The 15,179-nt window shown below is 33.9% G+C and overlaps 4 protein-coding genes across 6 annotated transcripts; 3 read left to right on the top strand and 1 right to left on the bottom strand.

Moving 5' to 3' along the window:
- The first annotated feature begins 241 nt into the window (after positions 1-241).
- Positions 242-1,225, top strand: LOC140989992 (osmotin-like protein). The gene has a single exon (XM_073459580.1). The coding sequence runs from the start codon at positions 279-281 to the stop codon at positions 1,008-1,010; it is 732 nt and encodes a 243-aa protein (XP_073315681.1). The 5' UTR covers positions 242-278; the 3' UTR covers positions 1,011-1,225.
- Positions 1,226-1,954: 729 nt separating this feature from the next.
- LOC140990646 (binding partner of ACD11 1-like) lies at positions 1,955-5,153 on the bottom strand. Of its 3 annotated transcripts, none has more exons than XM_073460437.1 (5): positions 5,017-5,093; positions 3,681-3,784; positions 3,504-3,579; positions 2,775-2,858; positions 1,955-2,701 (listed from the first exon to the last, which is right to left on the bottom strand). In XM_073460437.1, exons 1-5 carry the CDS (start codon positions 5,029-5,031, stop codon positions 2,126-2,128), a joined length of 855 nt encoding a protein of 284 aa, XP_073316538.1. In that variant the 5' UTR covers positions 5,032-5,093; the 3' UTR covers positions 1,955-2,125. The 3 variants fall into 3 exon arrangements, with proteins under 3 accessions (XP_073316538.1, XP_073316541.1, XP_073316540.1); XM_073460440.1 differs by lacking the exon at positions 5,017-5,093 and adding an exon at positions 4,586-4,952 and having other exon boundaries at positions 1,956-2,701; XM_073460439.1 differs by having other exon boundaries at positions 1,957-2,701; positions 5,026-5,153.
- Positions 5,154-7,326: 2,173 nt separating this feature from the next.
- On the top strand, positions 7,327-10,875 carry LOC140990665 (syntaxin-22-like). The gene is made up of 7 exons (XM_073460485.1): positions 7,327-7,749; positions 8,165-8,258; positions 8,968-9,107; positions 9,332-9,406; positions 9,612-9,769; positions 9,856-9,956; positions 10,546-10,875. Exons 1-7 carry the CDS (start codon positions 7,559-7,561, stop codon positions 10,609-10,611), a joined length of 825 nt encoding a protein of 274 aa, XP_073316586.1. The 5' UTR covers positions 7,327-7,558; the 3' UTR covers positions 10,612-10,875.
- Positions 10,876-11,631: 756 nt separating this feature from the next.
- On the top strand, positions 11,632-14,133 carry LOC140989640 (protein SAMBA). The gene is made up of 3 exons (XM_073458943.1): positions 11,632-11,852; positions 12,878-12,988; positions 13,885-14,133. The coding sequence occupies exons 1-3, from the start codon at positions 11,699-11,701 to the stop codon at positions 13,944-13,946; spliced, it is 327 nt and encodes a 108-aa protein (XP_073315044.1). The 5' UTR covers positions 11,632-11,698; the 3' UTR covers positions 13,947-14,133.
- The last annotated feature ends 1,046 nt before the right edge of the window (positions 14,134-15,179 follow it).

The raw sequence follows: 15,179 nt of genomic DNA, 5'->3' as shown, positions 1-15,179 counted from the left end.
TCAATTTTAAAAAAAGAAAATGTATATTATAGGGAATAAATTTAAGTTGCTTTTAATAATGGAGATACAAAAAGTTACTTTATTTTTATATTATTTTTTAAAAGACAATAAATTTAGATTTCCAAGCAATATTTGTTATCTAATTTTATTAAATTATTGTTTTTAAAAAATAATTTTATGTATATATTTTAAAAATACTCGAGAAAGTCATTTTAAAATAAAAATACTCGAGCTATATATATATACTTCAGTTATGGGCATATATCGCATTAATCTCAATGGCTCTCTCTTCCATCGTTTTCCTGTTCATATTCTTTACCTTCGTCAATGCTACGCCGGACCTCATTTTAACAGTCGTCAACAACTGTCCCTTCACTGTTTGGCCCGCCATCCAACCGAACGCCGGCCACCCCGTTCTTGAGCGCGGAGGCTTCGCCCTCAACACACTGACCCACCGCTCTTTCCCCGCCCCCACCACTCACTGGTCCGGCCGTATATGGGCCCGAACCCAGTGCACCCAGGCGAACGGACACTTCACATGCGATACAGGTGACTGCGGCGGCTGCTTGGAATGTCAAGGATCCGGCGGCGCCGCCCCAGCGACCCTGGCTCAATTCTCCCTCCACCACGGCCTCACTGACCTCTCCTCCTACGGTGTCAGCCTCGTGGATGGCTTCAACGTACCCATGACCGTGACTCCGCACGAAGGCAAGGGCCAATGCCCCGTGGTGGGATGTCGGTCTGATTTACTCGCGACCTGTCCTCCTGGTCTGCAGTTAAGATCTCCGCATGGGAATATTGTAGGTTGTAAGAGCGGCTGCGCCGCGTTCGGGACAGATGAGCTTTGTTGCCGCAACCATTACAACAGCCCACAGACATGTCGTGCGTCGAGTTACTCGGATTTCTTCAAGCATGCTTGCCCTGATACTTTCACATACGCGCATGACAATCCGTCTCTGATACATGAGTGCTCGTCTCCACGCGAACTCAAAGTCATTTTCTGCCATTAATTTCATGCGAACTTTAGCTAATATATATTAGAATGGTTTATTGTGTAGCTATCCTCGTTTGTGCAGTCAAAGGTGTTCCCTTTTCTATTCCCAGATAATATGTTTAAATTAGAAACACCAGATGTAGAAATTAATGGTCGGCTGTATTTTCTCATCTGTTCTTGGTGATCTCTCTGGTATGTTTTGTTTCATATTATTGTTATTGTGTTCTGCAAAGCTTAGATTTTTAAAAATGTTCCTTCTCCAGCGCAAATTGAACATTTAAGTTATTTATTTTTGAATTATTATTATTCTTGGTTCAAGAGCTCTCTGCTTTAACCCTGTCCCCATCAAACAAAAAGAAAGCTTTTTTTATTCCTTCTGTGGATATTATAAGGTTTTGACGAACAATTATTTCACGGAAGAAATAATATGTTCGTCCATGAAATAAAAAATGTGATACCTGTGTTATTTCGCAAGCAAGCAAGCTACCGTAAATTAATTTTGGGAAGACACGAGTAAACAATATTTTATTTCTCTTTTTCCTGAGACGTTTAAACTTATCCAGACTGAATGCACGCCATTTGCCAAAAGCACGAAATACTGGAAAAAGCACAGTGGATGACTCATGACTCTTTGCTCCTATTTTGCTTTGGATTTCGGGAGATTCTCATAATAATATAATTATTTTTATCGGTTACAATTATTAATATTACTCTATTTGCCCCAGATAATTGATTTGCTGTTTCTGCGTACAATTACAAAATAATTGAAAAATTAAAATTTACAAACAAATTTCTAATTCTTTTCTCATTTAATCGATTTAAAAATAACTGTACATTTTTTAAAACTTAGATAATGATAATGTATTAATTAAAAAAAAGGCATCGAAAAAGAAAAAGAAAAAGAAAAAAGAGGATTGTATAATGGGAGCATAACTGTCCAAAGATTGGAGGAGTATGTGTGTGTCCCATGGCCCAATGCTTTCACTAAAAAATTCCCGTGTAATATAACACATTTTTAAGATTAAATGCTTTCACTAAAATTGTCAAACGTCACTATCATAACAGCTAATAAAATACACGGGGTATGGTGAACACAGTAACAAGAAATCGCCGACATACCGAAGCACCATATTAGAGGATTAAACCTTGGGCTGGAGCAGGTTTGGAAGGCTGTTGCTCTCCAGAATCAGAGACTTTACGCAATTCAGGTGAATGAACTTGAGTAAAGTCATCCGCCATGTTTCTTCTTTGTTCATCTTCAGCATTTCCCACTTTCTCCTTAGTCATTCGGCCTGCTTCCCCTGCTGCTTTAGTGACTCTGTTAAAAGCACCTGTTACCCATGTAGCACCAGTAAGTACGTATCTGTTCTTCATAATGGCAGATCCAGCACTGCTAACTGTTTGCTCAGCAGCGGTGAATGCAGATTTTGCTTTCTCAGAAACTTGGAGTTTCTCATCTACTTCTCGAACTTTATCGTTAACAATTGAAGTACCAATACTTATCTTCTCAGACAGTCCGATCATTTTATCAAATGAAGCAACTTTAGCACTGGCTGCAGAAGTCAGTTGATGCTTCTCATCAAATGCCTTCGCTTGGTTAACAGACTCTTTGCCTAAGTTATAACCCTTTGCAAGCATGCTGCTTACAACATCCTCAGCCTTTCGCAAAGCAGATTCGGGACCACCTTCAGTTTTCTTATCAGATGACTGTACAGTTGCAGCAACATCAAGTAAGAAGACCCTCGAGTGTAAAACATAAACTATGTCAAAAAATTATCACCAGCGGTGGTGCAGAAGCAGACGGAGGAAGCGTGTAATCTGGATCCAGAGTAACTGTAACAGTCATATCAACGATTGTAGCCCCCTGAGTGTAAGTTGAAAAAATCAGCCAGATAAGATTTCTGATTGCCATACACAACAAAACTGGGGAAGAAGAATATTGGTTTCCAAAAAACCATGGAGATGAAGAAGACTCGTCCGTTTCCTATAATTAAACTTTGATTTTAACATTTTCCTTGGGAGAAATCCACTATGAAATGGTGGAAAATCACAATGAAAATTGCACTACATAAAAATAAAACCAGAGGCCGTGATGGCCCTTAAAAAACATTGTGATATTAAGTGAACATCATACTATACGACGAAGCTCAAGGAGAAAGTAATTAAGATATGAAGTAAAATTTACCCGGAGTAAATCTAATCTGGCCAATGAGAATGAGAAGTTCACAACTAAACACAAATCTGATCGAAGAAACTATCAGTATTGCACATATATCCTAAAAAATCATGAACCTTCGTTCTACTAAAATTTTACCAGAAAGATAGCTTCTGCTTGAAACTATAAGCAAACAGTCCAGTATTTGTTTCTAAATCAGGACTGGACAAGAATGACCAACCATGAAACATGAACAAGATTGAAAATGGGCAATAGCCCAAATTACTTCCCATATTTAGAATAGGTTGAAGAATGAACCAAAAGGAAAAAACAGAAAAGACTCAGAGAAATCACCGAAAGAAGAACTGCTGTCTCTGCTCCCTGTGCATCTTTAAAGGTCACAAAAGCAATTTGTGATCGCTCTGTATCACTGAACAAGCAACAAAGAAAATTGATCATCGCCGATATTAGAAAACAGGTATGGTTTATATAGAGAGAAGAGAACAGGACACATTAAACATGAGAGCAAACCTTCGCATTTCAACATATTGGATATCGCCAGAGAAAGAAAAGAACTCTTTGACATCGCGTTCATATGCTCCCAGAGAGAGATTGCAGACCTTGACAGTTGTTATCTATTGCATAAAAATTAAGTAAACACTGTCAAGTTTATAAAATTTTCAGAAATGTATGATTCATCGAAAAGGGAATACTTATACACGAGAACAGCACTCCGCACCGACATCCACACCACACACGACACTGTATGTTCCCACATAGATTTACCAAAAGCAGATCTTGGTTTATATGCATGCAAAAGGACAAGGTTTCATCACTAAGAGGGTTCTTCTTTCAGTGTATCATCAATTCAAGTTTAGCATAAAAGATGTCATGGTAAAACTATCTATTCTTTTCTCCAAATCTTATGCTGAACACAAACATTGGTTTATATGCATGCAAAAGGACAAGGTTCATATCTCCAAATTAAATGCATAATACAAAGCTCTAAAGTCTGATTCATGAATTCAAATCAGTCAAAAGGGAACAAGCGGAAACAAGCATAGCATTTGACAGAGTCGTTATCCAATCAAATAATTTGGCCGAAAATGTTTAGAAACTTTGAAACCCACATAGACGATATTCTCAATCTCCGCTAACAAGTCATCGGATCTGAATCTCAATCACAGAGTAAAAAACTTGATAACAAACCTACATAACCATCACTGCAATTGCATCACAGAAATTAAAACATGCAACTAAGAACAGACATTCTGATAGTCGTGGAAGGAATAATTTTTCAAAAATGAAGGCACCAGGAAAATTCTCATGTACAATATCTAAGTACACCTGAATTTTTTTTCCCAAAAATGGGTGCGGTTCAAGGGCAAAGATTACATTTTTATATAAATTACATCAAGAAAACTGCTGTTGCCTACCACTGCTTATCATGATGATCCAATCCCATCCCAGGTGAAAGCATCTCCCAAATTTTGAAATGCTTACCTTCCTCCCACGTGAATTTCTGGATTGTGTTCACAAGTCCATGAGCGTGATTAACTATGTCTATTCAATTCAAAACATTAAAAGAATCGAATTTGATAAATCCAGCAACGGAAAATAAGCTACAACGCTAAAAAATTCATCTAAACCCGAAGCAGAAAAGAAATTAGCAATTCACGAAAACCAATACATATCAAATATTTCATCAGATTCAACACCTATCCAATAGAAAGCCAAAAACAACAAAACATCAACAAGAATAACAACAGAAACTCGAGTCATTCACAAGCACAAAAATAAACATCCCATTTTTTTAAAAAAAATTGAGGACCCGATAAAAAAAAAAAAAGAAGCTTGAGACGAATACATCACTCACCGACATGAGAGGAGTCTTTCCAAGATTCTGAACTGAGGGGAAAAAAATGGAACACAGTATTGAATCAAGCGTTGACGGTTTATATCGGCAGTTTCCTCGGCTTCGACATTTTTAAAAAAAAAATAAAAATTTGACAAACATTTTTTTTAATTATAAATTTTAAAAAATAACGAAATATATTTATGCTATAGCGTCGCTTTCACTTTCCGTCCACAAAATATTCGTGGAAATTTTGGCGATGTTTGCTTTTATTTTAATAAATTAAATTTTTAATTTTTTATTGAAGTTAAATAAAACAAAACATTTTATATAGATTTCCAAAATAATTTTGCATAATTAGAATTGGGTAAGAGATTCATGTCACAAAATTCACATGTAAAATAATTTTTATCTTATTTAAAAATATCTCATGTCAATGAACGATATTTGAATTTTAGAAATATCTCATATACTTCATTTATATACTATAATATGAATATCCAAAAAAATTGAGTTGAAATGTAGAATTACTGGATCTCAAAATACAACATTTTTAATAATGATCGAATGTACATATAGTTACATGGAATTTATCTATGTAGATGATGCTGATTTTTTCCTGGTTAAATCACTATGATATTCAATTAATGTACTAAAAAAATAATATAAAAATTCTTATGAAACCATCTCACGGTTCAATTTTGTAGGGGTGTCAATCGGGTGGGTTGGGTCGGGTTTTGGGTCAACCCGCGAATTTTTTTCCAACCCGAACCCGAAGCAACCCGAAAACCCCCAACCCAAACACGAACCCGTATAACCCGATTCAACCCGTCTAACCCGCGTAACCCGAATTTTATTTATTTTTTTTAAATTTTTTTAAAAAAATTAATGAAAAATATTCAAAAAAATAAAAAATAATAATAATATTTTAATTTAACACATAATAACAAAATTTCCGATTTAAATTTGAAAGTTTAATCGTAGAAAATTAAAAGTATATTTACTAAATCAAATAAAAAATTGTTAAAAAAATAAAAATATGCAAAATAAATATTAAATTATGAAAATTTATCATATAAATATACAATAAATTTTGTTCAAACATACAATATATAAAAATATAGGTAATATTTTCAAAAAAAAAAAGTTCGCGGGTCAACCCGCGACCCAACCCGAAACCCGCCTAACATGGCACTAACCCGAATCCACCCAACCCGAACCCGAAAAACCCCAACCCGAACCTGATTTTTTTCGTGTTGGGTCGTGTCGGGTTGACGAGTCGTGTCGTATTTTGACACCCCTACAATTTTGTTATATGAATCTACGATCCGACCCATGAAAAAATATTAATTTTATATCAAAAGTATTACTTTTAATTACAAGTATGAATCTAGTTGTTTTATTTTACGGATATATGTGTGTGTGAGATGGTCTCACTTATGCACGTGATACTCAAAATTATACGGGAAAATAACTAAAAAATTATATAATATATGATGTATTTTGATTTAATTGCATAGTATTATGGCATGATTGTAAAGTATCATAACGTTTTTTGGGAAAAAAAGGCACGCTTTTCGAAAAGTTACAGAATTTGGGGCCATCTTTGGAGCGATAAAACAGTTTGTGTATCACGAGAAAAAAAAACAAAAATTTGTGAGAAACGGTCTCACGAATTATATTTTGTAATATGTATCTTTTATTTGGATCATCCATGAAAAAATACTACTTTTTATGGTAAGAGTATTATTTTTTATTGTGAATATCGGTAGGGTTGGCCCGTCTCACAGATAAATATACGTGAGACCGTCTCACAAAAAATCTACTCGAGAAAAAATCAAGGTTAATAAATTCAAATATTTGTTTGTTTGGATAAACTGGTTGGCAATGAATAATAAATTGTCAACTAGTTATCTGTTCAATCAATTTAATGGATCTAAGCTAAAAATCGAATTATTTCAAATATTTTCTTTCAATCTATATGCAATACGATATTTGAATGAACGAATTTGATTTAACGAAAAATTTCAAATGACACTTGTTTTGGATGTATTTGAAATTTATTTTAATTATTTATGTAATTAATTTGAAAATCATCCAAATAAAATTAATTTATTTAAAATTTATCATCTCGGTATTCAAATACAAATTTTATTTAATAATGAAATATATATTTGAAATTATGCATGTGACGTGGGCTTTTTTGACGACTGGACCGGCCGGTCGGGTAAAGGTGTCCACTAAATGAGAGTAGAGCGTTCCAAAGCCAACTCATATCACATCATGCTGTTTTTCTCTTTATTATGTTTAAATTTTGAGTTCTTTCAACAAAAATGACATAATAATTTAAAAAAGAAAGCCAAAATCGATCCTTTTCTCTCCATCGTCAATCCCCCTTGATTTTCGATCCACTTTCCTTCAATTCATCGGTTTGTATCGAAGTCGGGATTCATTTTCCCTGTTTCGATTCTGTACTCTTCCCCTCCCCTCTCCTCAATTATTCGGTTTGTCGGTTTTGATTTTAGGGTTTCCGGAAGAAAAAAGTTGGGGAGGGATGAGTTTTCAGGATCTTGAATCGGGTAGGGGATTGGGGTCGACGAGGAGGGGTCTCGTGAATGGGAAGCAGGATCCGACGCAGGCCGTTGCTTCTGGAATATTTCAGATCAACACCGCCGTCTCGACCTTCCAACGCCTCGTCAACACCCTCGGTACAGCCAAGGACACGCCCGAGCTCCGTGAGAAGCTGTTAGTTTTTTTTGTCGAATAAATTTCTTATCAAATTGTTGTGTTTATTTTGAATCATTAGGTGGACTTTTTTTCGGGATTTTTTTAACGTATTGTCCTCGTTTTCGAATAATTCAAATTCTGATGTTTAAATCAGGATTTTGAAAACATTGGCGGCATGTTTAGCTGATAGGCAGATGACGTGATTATAAACAGTAGTTAATTGTTGTCAGCAACGATATTCAAAGTTGCTCAGTTTCGTTTACAAGCATACTATTGCTTTATTAATGAACTCAGCGTAGACATGTTTGCTCAAACGGAATACTCTTGAATGTATCGGTGGTTTTCTGTTGTTTTGTTAATTCTAAATGTAGCGTACCTATTTTGCTTTGACATGTAGTAACTGGAGTTTCATACTTGTTTTGCTCAACTGCAGGCATAAAACCCGCCTACATATAGGTCACTTAGTGAAGGATACTTCAGATAAACTTAAGCTAGCAAGTGAAAATGACCATCGCGTGGAAGTCAGTGTAAGTTTTCTTTCTTGCTTTGCTGTTTTTGTGCTTTTGTCAAAGTTCATTTCTCTCTGTTTCCTCCAGCTTGACTTCTGTCATGATCGGATTACGAGAACTTTTGGGTGTTCCTTTATCAATTCAAAAAGTGCCAAATGAACTGACTAATTATCTAATTGTCCAGTTGTTCACAGTGTATGAACTGATAAACGTCAACATTCGAAGTCATCTCATCTGTGAGCCCATTACCCTGAATCTTTTCCTCAGGATGTGATTAGTTATACTCGAATCATCTTTTTAAAATCATCGACAAATATTATGGGCAAAGAGATAAGTCAAAAGTGTCTAACAAGTAATGAACTATTAAAAGCAGACGTGCTAATTGTAAGTTAAAATTCAAATTTACCATGGCATAATACTTTTGTAGTCGACAAATGGTCTGGTTGAATGCCAATTAATTGTAAGGGGAAGATACATTGATTTTAATTCGAGGCCAAATATGTCTAGTTGTATAATTCATTTTGATCTAAATCAGTATTCTCGATTATATCCTAGTATCATACCCTCCGGAGTATTTTTCATGGCTTAAATTCTCTCGCTGTATAAATCTTGTTTTGCAATTTGTTATCATATTTTTATAAATTTTCCGGACAACCTAGTTTGCTGCACCATTGCTTAACCCACACTCTCTGTTAGGGTGATAACAATTGCATCATGTTTTCTGCAGGCCAGCAAGAAAATTACAGATGCAAAACTTGCTAAAGATTTTCAAGCTGTATTAAAAGAATTTCAGAAGGCACAACGGCTTGCTGCTGAGAGGGAGACTGCGTATACTCCTTTTGTCAGCCATGCAGTGCTTCCTTCTAGGTAATTAATGATAGAGGGACATAATGCGCTATGGTGAAGTTACTAGCTCAGGTTAATAAGCATTAACTGTATGTGCTACTATCAGTTAGCCAAGTTGGATGCTTATTTAAGATCTTAGTGATTATTAGGCCTTTTCTTTTTCCGAGGAATCATTTATATGCTGTTATTTGTCATTTTATGTGGTTCAGCCATGACTTGTGTGTTGAAACTTTTATCTTCTGCAGCTATACGGCTAGTGAAATTGACGTAAGTTCAGATAAGAGTCCAGAGCAGCGAGCTCTACTTGTTGAATCTAAAAGGTATATGCTTCTGTTTCTTTGGCTTTAGTGATGCCTTCATGTGCCAGGAATGGTTCCCCTTTGTATTTATGTGCATCTTGTGATGCCCATAGTGCGATGCAATCAACAAGAAAATTTCTCATTTTTGGGAAACTTGTTTTTAAAAAATGTAGTGCATAATTTTGTACATTGTAAACTGGCATACTTAATTTCCAAATTGCTACAGGCAAGAGATTTTACTGCTGGACAATGAGATTGCATTCAACGAGGCCATCATAGAGGAAAGGGAACAGGGTATACAAGAAATACAACAACAAATTGGTGAAGTAAATGAGATTTTCAAGGACCTTGCCGTGCTTGTTCATGAGCAAGGAGTTATGATTGGTAAGGGCTTACGCAGTGTTAGATATTATTAAGACTACACATTCTATTGAAGAAATTTAACTTAGAAATCTGTTATACATCCTTAGATGATATTGGCTCCAACGTTGAGGGTTCTCATGCTGCAACCGCTCAGGGAAAATCCCAACTTGTCAAAGCAACCAATACCCAGAGGTCAAATTCATCTTTGGTGAGTTCAACAAGCTTGGACTGAAATTCTGTGCGCATTCTATGTTGCATCCAACACTATTGCTTTTATTTTTTCTTGCAATAGTAAGAAAAATTGGGGTATAATTTTTAAATTATAATCTGTTGGAAACTATTTGTTTCTTCTGTTGCCACTGAAATATGAAATTGTATTTCACTGGTTTGTTTCTTTTGTTTTTACCATAATTCAGATACTTAATTTGAATTTTACTGAAACTTAATATAATTTTCAAAACATTAATCAAAATTTCGCGTGATTTCAGTTTTTCTTTAATCCTTTTGGGGTATTGAAAAACTTTAATCTGTTTGTAGAAGTATCAAGCTTTGTCTATGGGGATGACAAACTTTATGATTGCAAATTTGCAATTACTTTTGCTATTGATGTGAAACTAAAAGACAAATGTTGGATTAGATTTTCTGACGAAAGGCAGTGCAACGTCAGCATTATCACAGTTAATTTTGCTCCAAGTCAAACGAATGTTATCAGGATCATATATAATTGTCTTATGAGAAGCAGAAAATTGATGAATGACAGGTTATAATTTGTATTTAATTTTTTGTTGTTTTTGCAGACTTGCTTGTTGCTCGTGATTTTTGGCATTGTGCTTCTCATAGTGATTGTAGTACTCGCTGCCTAATATGAGGGTTTGTCCACACTGATTATGTGGGCAGAATTAAGAAAGATAGCGCAAGTGCACGAGTAATCAATCGTCTGTTGGTGTTTGTGGTTGACACAAATTTTCAAGTCATAAGTGGCAATTCCAGTGTATCGGTTCTTGAGCCCCGTCCTATGTAACAAAAGTTAAATGGTTGAATCGGAAATTGATTTTCGCTTGGCTTGTTTTATCTTGTAAATTCTTTCATTTATGTATCGATTTCATGGTGGTGTTGCTATTCATGTACAGGTTTTCGAAACGTGGGTTTTTCATCCTGAAAAATGGTTTTTTTTTTATGTTATTAATTTTATTTTCAATAAATTTTTTTCCATTTTTAACCATTTTAGTTTTCCGTAGTTGACGTGATATTTGATATTTCACACTTCATGACACTTTCTTTAAAAAAAACTATAATTATAAAAAAATCGAAAAAAATAATATATTAAAATTGAAATTTGACAATATAAATATATAAATTAAAATTTTCGAAAAATAAATATATTAGATTAAAATTAAAATTTGATAATATAAATAATTAAAATCGTAAAAATAGAATCATAAATAAATAGTGCATATAGCTTTGTTTTTATTGAATTAAAATTTGTTCTTAATGAATTGAATTTGTTAACCGAGGATGAAAAATTCACTAAATTCTTTTGTAAACATGAGAAGGTGATAATCATGTAAGTTTAAATTCTCGGGTTATGCCTTCTTCGTCTCCAAATTGTTTTTATTTTTTATATATTTTTTTTTGAAAACCAAATTGCTTTTACTTTTGTGACAAAAGAAATCAGTTCAATATTTGGAAAGATGCCAATAATTATCGATATATCTAGTAAAAAAAAAACTATTTTAGCCAAAGACACGTCATTTCGTTTAACAGCAGTGATTATGAAAATTTATGTTTTACAAAAATCTCTAAATATTTTCGAATTTCAGAACCAGAATTTTATTATAATTGGTCAAAAAATCGAAACTTTTATTTATAATAATAACATTTAAAAATATCCATGATTTCGATTTTCGAATAAAAAGAAGGCCAGGAGTGTTAGAGAGTGGTGGGATCAAAATGAGCAGTGGGAGTTCGGTGACGTCATCTCCGGCGAGGTCAGCGGCAGCGATGACGTTATCATCTTCGTCTGTTGGGGTGGGGTTGGGAGAAGACTTTCACTTTCCTGCGGATCTGATTTCGATTCAGGATCGCAAGGATGAAGCTCTTCAAGGTCTCTATCCCTATTCTTCTTCTACCATTTTTTAACTGAATGGTTCTGGTACCATTTTTAGCTGTATATTTTTCGTTTTCTCGGTTGTAGTACTTTATTTTGTTTGTTACTTCGTTTTTTATGTTCTTTATTACAAAGATAGAGAATTTAATTCTTATTTTTTTAGCTGGAAACTTCAAAACATGGCTGTGACAATGGATCAAAATGAAAAGAAAAAGCAAATTTCGAGTATTTAATCCTCGGAAATGTATTGGAAGCAATATGGAAACATTTGGAAACGTTTCAAGTTATAACCTTTAAATGCCAAGGAATTTTTTTAAAATTTTCATACTTTTTTTTTTATGTAAACAACCTCTTGTTTTTTGTGATTGTTTGGGCTATCAATAACATTTTGTGGCATAGTGATTATATCCAAGAAATAAATAATTTGTTTCATTAGACAGATTGAAGAGCTGCTGGGCTAATGCTTACTGTAGACCTTGGCATGTGAGTCTAGTGAGATAATTCGTATGAAATATGTGTTGCTTCAACTATGAATAGCTGCTCTGGCATTACAACGCTTTGCCTATGTCAATGCATATTTTTTAGTTTTATGATGGCGGAAAACCATTAGGAATTTCGAATTTTTTTGTCCTGCTACTAAATCTTTGGTGTTAGAGGAATTGCGGACGTGTGAAGTGTGCATAATTTAGTATGTGGATAACAAATTATTGTTTTAAAATTTCTAATTTTGTGTTTTGTATCATCATAAATCAAGGAGTATGTTATGAAATAAAAATAAATCACAAGATTAGAATACTAATTCAGATTTGATAAGTCATAACATTACTAGAGGGAGGGAAAAGATGGTAATATGGTATAGATTTCATGTCCCATATCATTACCAGAAAAAGGGGTATTTTGGCGAAAAATTAACACATCAATAGACAATGAACCAAAAATTGGTTTATCTAAATGCCTTTTTTAAAAGATATGGCATGATAACTCAAAAGAAGTGAAAGAGTTGCTTTTTTTTTTTTTGGCAGTTCTGAAGTCTGATTTAATGGGAAAGCTCAATAAAGAGGTTAAGTCCCTGGACGAAGATAGCTGGATGTTTGATGGACCACGATCTCGCATTCACCTGATTTCAGGACAAGGTAAATCAACAAGTTTTATGTGTATGAAGTTTTGTACAAATGTAATCTGAAGTAGTAAATAAAAGAATGTGATAAGATGTTAGTTGAACCTGGTTGTGCTGAAAAAGGATAAATTGATAGGAAAAATTGTTATGGCTGTTGTCCTGTATAATATACATCAATTATAATAAGTCTTAAAACTCTAAATGACTCCATAAAAATTATGGATACGGTAAACCTAAGTTCTCATGACTGTGTTTTTATCATGAGTTCGAAGATTTTACTTCCACAACTGCTCATAACCTAAACTAATTTTTTATTTTTATTGGGTTGCAGAGTTGTTTCTATAAAAATTGAACCAACATTCAAAATCCCACTTTGCCTGTCTGCATTTCGACTTCCATCCACAATTTGACTATTGTATTTTATATTTGATTGATCTCTTTGAAGTTCTGTATTAAAAAATCATCGAAACTCGGTCGCTTTTTTGGGACTCTGATTATTCTGGTTTTCTTGTTATCTGTTTCACTGTTCAGACCCGCCAATTCAGTAATTGTGGTGATGGGTGGTGTTAGTTACTTCTAAAAATAATTGTTTACCGCATGTGTATTCTATCCTGATTCTGATTCCCCCCTTCTAGCCATTGTTTGTTCAACGAGGAGGGACATATTTGGGAGGAACCTGTACCATCAAAAGTTATTGTACGAACTTCAAAAATATTCTTCTATACGTTCCACTAGCCGGACCAAATTCCTGGGCCGCATGCACCATGACTCCATCAACTTCACTTCTTTAGCCTCGATATTCTATACAAATGGACTCATCATGTTTATTCTGACTAGTAAAGTCATTTTCTGGCGTAGAGTTAAGTTTTACTTTAATTCATTATCTGTTTGAACATTCAAAACTTTTGACAGGTGGTCTTCGAAACAGGCGTACAGAACTCTCAACGCATCACAGCGTGCCGGCCAAAAAATGATGCATATAGATGTATGCATCTTTGATAGCTGATTTTAAGTCCTTTTTATGTTAAATTCACACCATCTTCTGTTTGAGGAAGGACTTTAGTTGATAACAGCAAACTGAGCTTGAGGTTGTGTCATGATGTGTACTTTTGTTGTTGAGATCAAACATCTGTGTAGAAATCTTGATTGCTCTATTCTTTATATAGAATTTCCGAGTGCCGAGTGTTGAGAATTTTTACTCAACACATGTGTGCTACACCATGATGATTCACATTATTTAATTTTAATGGAGATAGCTGCTGAAATTTTCGAAAATATTGTTAAAATAATATGTGTGTGTGTGTGTAATTTATTTTCCAGGAGTGAACATTGGATTACTCACAATCCAATTTCAAATTCAATTCCTACCATTATTTTCGAATTGTTCTGTAAAATTGATTCTGAAAAATTGTGGTTTGCAAGTGCAATATGGTGGATTTTCTTGAAGAGGGGGTGGAGGTGGAAAGAACTATGTAATTGTGTTTTGATTAACTGATTTAGATTTGTGGAATAATAGCTAAAGTTGATAATAGATGAATTTAAATTTATAAAATTTATTTATTTATTTTGTTGAAAATGATTAAAATTGATTATATAATCTAAATCTAAACAAGGAAAATATATTGACTTGAAATAATTCAACCTCAAAACTTTAAGAAAATTATTGATTTGTAAATGACGTAGTATAACTAGACATATGACGTATATATATTGACAAATAAACAAATTCAAACGTAGTAATAATTCGTACGCGCGATATGATAATACAACTTCGTGGAGAAATTTTTGGATAAACGTATTTGAAATTGAAAAAAGATCCATCTAAAGTCTAATTATTCGAAAAACTTCTGATTTAAAATGTTATGTTTACGATATTATTTTGAATTGATACATAAGAAACCATAATAAAAGAAAAAGGTAAGTGTTAAAAATGCCTAATTACTATTCTCCCCCCACCCCCACAAAACACAGGCTAATAAATTTGATTGAGAAATTAGAATCTGCCCATCCAAATACAATATTAAACTAATTCAACATTTTTCGTCACTCATCTTTAATTTCAAGAAGTTTCTTTAATCAATTCGATATATTTCAAATCCTTAATTTTTTGAAGTCATTTCAAATATTCTTCCAAATCCATTTATCAAGCGACGACCCTTTGATCCAAATATAATCTATGTCCAACGAGGGATGTCGATCCCATCGAA

The sequence above is a fragment of the Primulina huaijiensis genome, chromosome 12, assembly GCF_012295235.1.
Source record: "Primulina huaijiensis isolate GDHJ02 chromosome 12, ASM1229523v2, whole genome shotgun sequence".
Taxonomy (NCBI): Eukaryota; Viridiplantae; Streptophyta; class Magnoliopsida; order Lamiales; family Gesneriaceae; genus Primulina; species Primulina huaijiensis.
This window is presented reverse-complemented; position numbering and strand designations above follow the sequence as displayed.